The sequence below is a fragment of the Phalangium opilio genome, unplaced genomic scaffold, assembly GCF_054372755.1.
Source record: "Phalangium opilio isolate 3A_F unplaced genomic scaffold, DU_Popi_V2 ptg000101l_1, whole genome shotgun sequence".
Lineage (NCBI taxonomy): Eukaryota > Metazoa > Arthropoda > Arachnida > Opiliones > Phalangiidae > Phalangium > Phalangium opilio.
The window spans coordinates 1124484-1132624 of NW_028324204.1; the positions used below are offsets into that span (position 1 = coordinate 1124484).

Consider the following 8141-nt stretch of genomic DNA (forward strand, 5'->3'; position numbering starts at 1 on the left):
ACGGGTTTTAAAATAAGTCATAAAAGAAATGAAACCTGAGAAAGATCTGGAAAATGACTTAAGTTATTTCATACTATATTCAACTTAGCTTTGAAAGTTGAATATCCCTAATCTGGCAAATACGATCTTCATTTCATTTAAATATGTTATTAGGCATATATAACGCTATCAGAAACCATCTAGCGTATACCGGGAACGTCCTTTAAAGTAAGTCATAAAAGAAATGAAACCTGAGAAAGAACTCGAAAATTACTTAAGTTATTGCATACTATGTTTAACTTAGCCTCGAAAGTTGAATATCTTAAATCTGGCACATACGATCTTTATTTAATTTAAATATGTTATTAGGCATATATAACGCTAGCAGAAACCATCTAGCGTATACCGGGAACGGGTTTTAAAATAAGTCATAAAAGAAATGAAACCTGAGAAAGATCTGGAAAATGACTTAAGTTATTTCATACTATATTCAACTTAGCTTTGAAAGTTGAATATCCCTAATCTGGCAAATACGATCTTCATTTCATTTAAATATGTTATTAGGCATATATAACGCTATCAGAAACCATCTAGCGTATACCGGGAACGGCCTTTAAAGTAAGTTATAAAATAAATGAAACCTGAGAAAGATCTCGAAAATTACTTAAGTTATTGCATACTATAATCAAGTTAGCCTTGAAAGTTGAATATCTTAAATCTGGCACATACGATCTTTATTTAATTTAAATATGTTATTAGGCATATATAACGCTAGCAGAAACCATCTAGCGTATACCGGGAACGGGTTTTAAAATAAGTCATAAAAGAAATGAAACCTGAGAAAGATCTCGAAAATGACTTAAGTTATTGCATACTATATTCAACTTAGCTTTGAAAGTTGAATATCTTAGATCTGGCAAATACGATCTTCATTTCATTTAAATATGTTATTAGGCATATATAACGCTATCAGAAACCATCTAGCGTATACCGGGAACGGGTTTTAAAGTAAGTCATAAAAGAAATGAAACCTGAGAAAGATCTCGAAAATGACTTAAGTTATTGCATACTATATTCAACTTGGCTTTGAAAGTTGAATATCTTAGATCTGGCAAATACGATCTTCATTTCATTTAAATATGATATTAGGCATATATAACGCTATCAGAAACCATCTAGCGTATACCGGGAACGGGTTTTAAAATAAGTCATAAAAGAAATGAAGCCTGAGAAAGATCTCGAAAATGACTTAAGTTATTTCATACTATATTCAACTTTGCTTTGAAAGTTGAATATCTCTAATCTGGCAAATACGATCTTCATTTCATTTAAATATGTTATTAGGCATATATAACGCTATCAGAAACCATCTAGCGTATACCGGGAACGTCCTTTAAAGTAAGTCATAAAAGAAATGAAACCTGAGAAAGAACTCGAAAATTACTTAAGTTATTGCATACTATGTTTAACTTAGCCTCGAAAGTTGAATATCTTAAATCTGGCACATACGATCTTCATTTCATTTAAATATGTTATTAGGCATATATAACGCTATCAGAAACCATCTAGCGTATACCGGGAACGGCCTTTAAAGTAAGTTATAAAATAAATGAAACCTGAGAAAGATCTCGAAAATTACTTAAGTTATTGCATACTATAATCAAGTTAGCCTTGAAAGTTGAATATCTTAAATCTGGCACATACGATCTTCATTTAATTTAAATATGTTATTAGGCATATATAACGCTAGCAGAAACCATCTAGCGTATACCGGGAACGGGTTTTAAAATAAGTCATAAAAGAAATGAAACCTGAGAAAGATCTCGAAAATGACTTAAGTTATTGCATACTATATTCAACTTAGCTTTGAAAGTTGAATATCTTAGATCTGGCAAATACGATCTTCATTTCATTTAAATATGTTATTAGGCATATACCCTTACAAAATTATTCTATAGAAATTATATAAAACGAATTTACATAATTTCTATAGTTTTTTTATAGTTTCTTTTATAGAAATATCAAGTGTATTGTTTAGAATTTTGGGTCATTTTTCTATTAAATTAACTAGAAGAGTCTAGGGGTTTTCTATAGATAATCCTACGGCTGTTCTATAGAGGTTTATAGGTGTTGTCTATAGAGGTTTATAGGTGTTTTCTATAAAGGTTTATAGGTGTTTTCTATAGAGGTTTATAGGTGTTTTCTATAGAGGTTTATAGGTGTTTTCTATAGAGGTTTATAGGTGTTTTCTATAGAGGTTTATAAGGTTTTCTATAGAGGACTATAGGTGTTTTCTATAGAGGACTATAGGTTCTTGTGGTTTGCTTATATATGAAAGAAAACAAAACTACAAAGTAAATTTTCTAACTTAATTTATTGTTAAAAGTGAATTAATGTCACCACCCTCAGACACCTCATATTTTGGGTTTCCTTTTAATGCCAACATTGGAAACTTCTTTAATTTTATTAGAAAGTGACTCAGTTATCACCCTCCTACTGATCTTTGGATATCTTCTCAAGGCATAACCTAATAAACCATTGAGGAATATATGCTTTAGGCATATGATTTATAATTATTATTTTAATTGCATACCTATAATAGCTTCAGTTTTAGTTTTATCCAAGGCCCTTTTTGGTTCCAAATGTAAAGATGCGTTGCATGCTCGCCCAGTTAATGAAGATCCCTTTATCTCATCAATTGTGAAAATATTCATCATCAGTGATCGGGCAAGCACAGTTCCGTTAGTTGAAGTGGTTAGCATCATAGATAGGTCTGACTTATCCACGAAAACACCTTTACCAATATCCACTTTCTATTTCAAGGAAAAGTTTTAGTTTAAATCAAACTGATAATATTAACGGGAGAGGGATTCTCCAAAACATTTCATACTCTTTAATCTAATACAATTACATACATTTTGGTGGTCTTCTGAAGCTTCAGAAGTACTGGCAGTCGAATCATCTAAAGTATCACTGCTAATAGTTCTTCGGCCATGATGGGTAACGTTTGAGGACTTGAAATCTTGTAGTAAATCTCTTAATTCCCCTAAAAGCGACTTTCCGTCTGCCAATATACAATATGAAGTTTTAAGCAAAAAAAAAAAAAACTGAACTTTTGTCATTAACCAAAATAAATAAATTCTGATAGTAACCAAAATAAATTTTAATGATAATAGTAAATTCTGATAATAATTCCGTTATTTCTCAACTACTAAATTGTGGTTACCTTCAAGCTTTCGAATTTTTTCATCTTTCAGCAATAATTCTTTTTTTAGATCCTTATATTTTTGTTTATAAGATACACCTTTGCGACAGCTGCCCTCACATTCAGTTTCTGGTCTCTTTGATTTGGAAGCTTCAATGCACTCCATTAATTGCACTTGCTGATTAGAGTAGTAGTCCTTTTTCTGAAAAATACAGATACCACTTTAATATGAATGTAAACAAATTCTGGATACATGAGCAGCAGCGGAAACCTGTTTTTAAAGAGACTATAACCATGAACTAACGTGAAATGAAAAAATGTTTCATCAACTAAAACTTTTTCCGCCACTACTGCTAAAATTTATCCCTTAACCAACTTGCCAGATTTAGCACTGCGGCAGGTTCCATTAATGAACACACCAAAATGGTAGAGTTGCAATGTGGTATTGCCTTTAATTAGCATGCAATCACTTAAACCCTTGAAATAATATATTATAAAAACGTAAAAAATTCTTACTTGGGTTTTTGAAGTAGTCGATACTTTCCTCGTTTCAAGTGGAATTTCTTCCCCGTTATCTGTGAAATGATTTGAACATACACTGGTCCGTTTTACTTCCATATCCTTATATTTGCCTGAAATGAATTTTTTTTAGAAAACACTGAGGCTAATAATAACAAATTTCCCACCGATAGCAATAATCATTGCGGGCGATTGTTCTTCTATATTTTCATCCCAAAAAACGTCCATCGTCTTGCCGATAAAATTGCTAGGACTCTCTTTCAAATCTTTCTTAACAGTTTCATTATCTTTGAAACACAAATCCACATCAATAACGTCCCAAAGAAATTGGTTTATCCATTTCACAAGCATAAAAAGCTGGCCTTTCTTTGTTTTTCCCATTTTAGTATGTACGAAGAAACCTTTAAGCCTTGGTTCTTTCTCCTTCGAAATAGTTGGTTATGGAAATTAACTTATCAGAATTTACCAAGCTATAAAAAAACAATAAATACCTTTCGGTAGGATAATCTCTTCTTAGTCTTTTAATGCGAGGTTGAAAATTTAACATTCGCAATTCGCTACCACCGTACACGCTCAAACACCAAGATTCCAAGAATGGCAAAGAAAGAAATTTCCAAAAAAACCCCGCAAGACAGACTAGCTCGCGCTGATACCAATATCATGGCCTCCCGCTGGTTCTCGCGAGTCTTGACAGAGGCGAAACACCCCACTATAGCCCACTCGATCACGTCGCGTGATTGGCTCGGTAGTCGCTACTGCTAGTCTGTCTGCTACGCAATCACTTCATTTGTATTAAGCCTTGACCTCATACTCGCGTCGCGTGTCACTTTATTACTAATTACTTTAATTTGTCAGTCGTGTTCGAGTTTTTACGGCATTATTGTTGTATAATTTTGATATGAATAGGCATAGCTGTGGAAGAAAGGTATTTTATATTTTATATTGCTTAAACTAGCCAGTGAGTTGTAATAAAAAATGCCCGGCTCGCAGAAATCTGAAGCTAAAGGTAGAAAGTATAAATCATACCTTTGGAATAATAAAGGTATACCGAGAAAAACATTGTATAGGCTTAAAAAATCGAGATTAAACAAATCTAAAGAAGATAATGAATTGGTTAATGGAGAGTTAGACATCATTCAGTATTCCATAAGTTCAACAAAAACAAATGATTCGGACCCATTCGTGCAAATTCCCAAGATTTCTCAAACTGATGGTACCACCTCCGTGACATCAGCCGAAGCCCATATAGGTTACCAAAACCACTATTCAAGAAGTTCAATATCATCATCGACAACAACAACAACAACAAATAACACATCAACATGCCTTGAGCTCCAAAATGACGATGAAAGCTTACGAAGCAGTAGTGCCTCATCTGCTAGCTGGGGCCCTAGCCTGAATTCTGTGGTACAAATAAATTTTTATATCTGTAGAGCAGATCACTTCTGTTTAAGGTGCCTCTTAATGTTTAAACGATGAAAATTAATTTAAATATTATCACGATTTAATCAATCTAAACATGATTTAACCAATCTTACCACGATTATATAATTATTCAAATAATCTGAATAGTTAACAATGCAATCAGATTTAATCTTATCTAAATGAAATTAATTATTTAAAGAAAAGGTTAAATCACATGAAGCTTAGATCTATTATCAAATCTAAAGATTTAATTGTGACGATTATTCAGAACATTTTAAATGTAAAGATTATGCGGAACATTTTAAATGTAACGATAACTCTTAACATTTCAAGTGTGGCAATTATTCTATGAAGTGATGGTCCTCGATTTTTTTTTTTTTTGCTTAATTTACATGATTTTAATGTACCCTATTTTACTATTAAGAATGAAAATGCCGATGATTTTCATTTTGACTTTCAAGAGGATAATAACGTTCATACTATCAATGATGATTTGGTAAGCAAAGAAATGGTTTTTAGTGTTTTGATATTATTAGTGAGCTGCGTCTCTAATCATTCTTTTATTTTTTACTGAATCATTTATTAGGATGAAAAACTATATATGGGCTCCAACATTACCTTGAAACAAAGCTTATTGATGATCATGGCTCATGTAATTCGATTTCAAGGTAGTAAAGAGGCAACATCTTCACTCCTAAAACTACTTCAGGCTCATATGCCTGATGTTACGAAGCTTCCTCGCTCGCTCTATTTGTTCTACAAGCACTTTGATGCCGCTAAAAGTGAATTCACTACTCATATATACTGTAGTAATAAAGAGTGTAGAGCATACATCGGATCAAGCAGTGCACACTGTGTGTATTGTAAATCTTATGTATGTGAAAACCAAGCTATGGAAAATGGAAACTATTTTATCGTGTTCCCTATCAAAGACCAAATTAGAGCGTTGTTGGAAAATAACAATTCGTTATTTCAAAATAATTGCAAGCCTTCTCCGTTATGTAAAGGACATTTGTATAAAAAGCTTCCCATGCGGAAGCAGGATTTGTCCTTAACGTGGAATACTGATGGCGTACCAGTGTTTCATTCATCTGGGTTTTCCATATGGCCCTTACTGTATGTAATTAATGAACTAGAGGTTGGTTTCAACAATGGGAAAAATGTGCAACTAGCATCACTGTGGTTTGGATCCGAGAAGCCAGAAATGAATACTTTTCTTAAACCATTTGTGGATCAAATGAATAAGTTGTCTAGCGATGGCTTTAACTATGAAAGCGGTGAAACCTTAACTAATATCAAAGTTTTTCCCGGACCTTGTTCTTGTGATTCGGTAGCCCGTTGTGTGCTTCAAAATATTAATCAGTTTAATGGCTCTTATGGGTGTAGTTGGTGTCTCAATGAAGGGAAAATTATTGCCAAAGGCCAAGGACATTGTCGCGTATACGAAGTATCAGAAACTTTACCGAGAACTGAAACACAAATGAAAACTGATGCTGCGGAAGCAGTCCTGACCAAAGGTAAAACTTCAAATAACGGGGTGAAAGGCTTTTCATCCTTGATGCTTCTGGAACATTTCGACATTGTAGATGGGTTCGTAGTAGACTACATGCACAGTGTCTGCCAAGGTGTGGTCAAAGCCACAACCATAAAATGGTTCGATTCTAAAAATTTCCAACAGCCATACTACTTAGGAAAGCAAACCACAGAAATCGATAAAATATATCTTTCATTAAAACCAAGCGATGAAATTACACGCACTCCACGATCCATTTGTGACCGTAAACAATGGAAGGCAAATGAATGGCGATCGTGGCTTTTGTACTATTCTCCCTTGCTCTTAAAATCATTTTTACCTCCTAACTACTACAAACACTGGCTAAAGTTAATTTTGGGCATTAAGCTACTTCTCTCCTCGAATGTCACGGAAGACTAAATAAACGAAGCTGCGGACACCCTTCGATCATTTGTAAAACAATACAAAAATCTCTACGGAATAGAAAATATGTCATATAATTTGCATTTATTATTGCACATACATGAAACTGTAGCTAACTGGGGTCCCTTGTGGGCAATTTCGTGTTTCCAATTTGAGAACATGAACGGGAAACTGATGAAACTATTTCATGGCACGCAGAATGTCGCATTGCAAATTTCCGAAAAAATTGTTATTATGCGAAAAATGTCCCAGCTATTCCCGAATGCTTTTAACGCTAATGAGCATTTATTAAATTACTATGAAGACTTGTTACGAGGCTATCCACTTCTTAAACGAGTAACCGTAGTTGAAAATAAAACCTTTCTTCAAGGGCTACCGACTCTAATAATTTTAGAAGAATCGGAAAAAAAAGCTCTACAGCCATTCTGTAACAATTATCCTATTGCTGAAAGGGTAGCAAAATATGAGAAAATGATTGTGAGTGGCATGACATTCTCCAGTAAAGAAAAAGCGAAGCGAAGAAATTGTGGGGTTAAAATGAAAGATGGGACTCTAGGGTTAATTTTTGGATTCTATGGCCTGGAAAACTGTCAATGCAACTTGGAATTAAATTTTGTAGTTGTGGCAAGTCTTACCACGTTATTATTAAGCCGTTAAAAAATTATGAGACTTCAGCTGTGAGGAAGCGTTTACTTTCAATGTCAAAGACAAAAAAAAAATTAAAAGCTTATCCTATTAGCGATATAGATGAGAAATTGTTAATATTAGAATCGCCATTAACAGAAGAAAAATGTATATATTCTTTTGAATTTCCAAATTTAGTAGAATGTGATTAAACAAATAAAATGAAATGATTCAATCCTTAATTACTTCTCAACATTTTATATTAAATCACAGAAAAATAGAGCTGTGTAGTTGTAGGTCTCCATGTAAAGTATCTACCTACTTTATCTAAAGAACACTGCTGAAGACTCCACTGATATAAACTGATAAAATAGATGTAAAGTTTCTGTATAATCTATATAGAATCGCCTTTAGAAACTTCACAGAAATGTCTATATAAAAACCCCACAGAGA

The 8141-nt window shown here is 33.3% G+C and overlaps 2 protein-coding genes across 2 annotated transcripts; one reads left to right on the forward strand and one right to left on the reverse strand.

Moving 5' to 3' along the window:
* Window positions 1–2334: 2334 nt before the first annotated feature.
* LOC149630943 (uncharacterized) lies at window positions 2335–4084 on the reverse strand. The gene is made up of 7 exons (XM_089851165.1): window positions 3871–4084; window positions 3701–3816; window positions 3565–3633; window positions 3206–3386; window positions 2895–3043; window positions 2573–2792; window positions 2335–2506 (listed from the first exon to the last, which is right to left on the reverse strand). Exons 1-7 carry the CDS (start codon window positions 4082–4084, stop codon window positions 2394–2396), a joined length of 1062 nt encoding a protein of 353 aa, XP_089707291.1. The 3' UTR covers window positions 2335–2393.
* Window positions 4085–4493: 409 nt separating this feature from the next.
* On the forward strand, window positions 4494–7930 carry LOC149630944 (uncharacterized). The gene is made up of 4 exons (XM_089851164.1): window positions 4494–4628; window positions 4694–5110; window positions 5553–5624; window positions 5715–7930. The coding sequence occupies exons 1-4, from the start codon at window positions 4602–4604 to the stop codon at window positions 7059–7061; spliced, it is 1863 nt and encodes a 620-aa protein (XP_089707290.1). The 5' UTR covers window positions 4494–4601; the 3' UTR covers window positions 7062–7930.
* The last annotated feature ends 211 nt before the right edge of the window (window positions 7931–8141 follow it).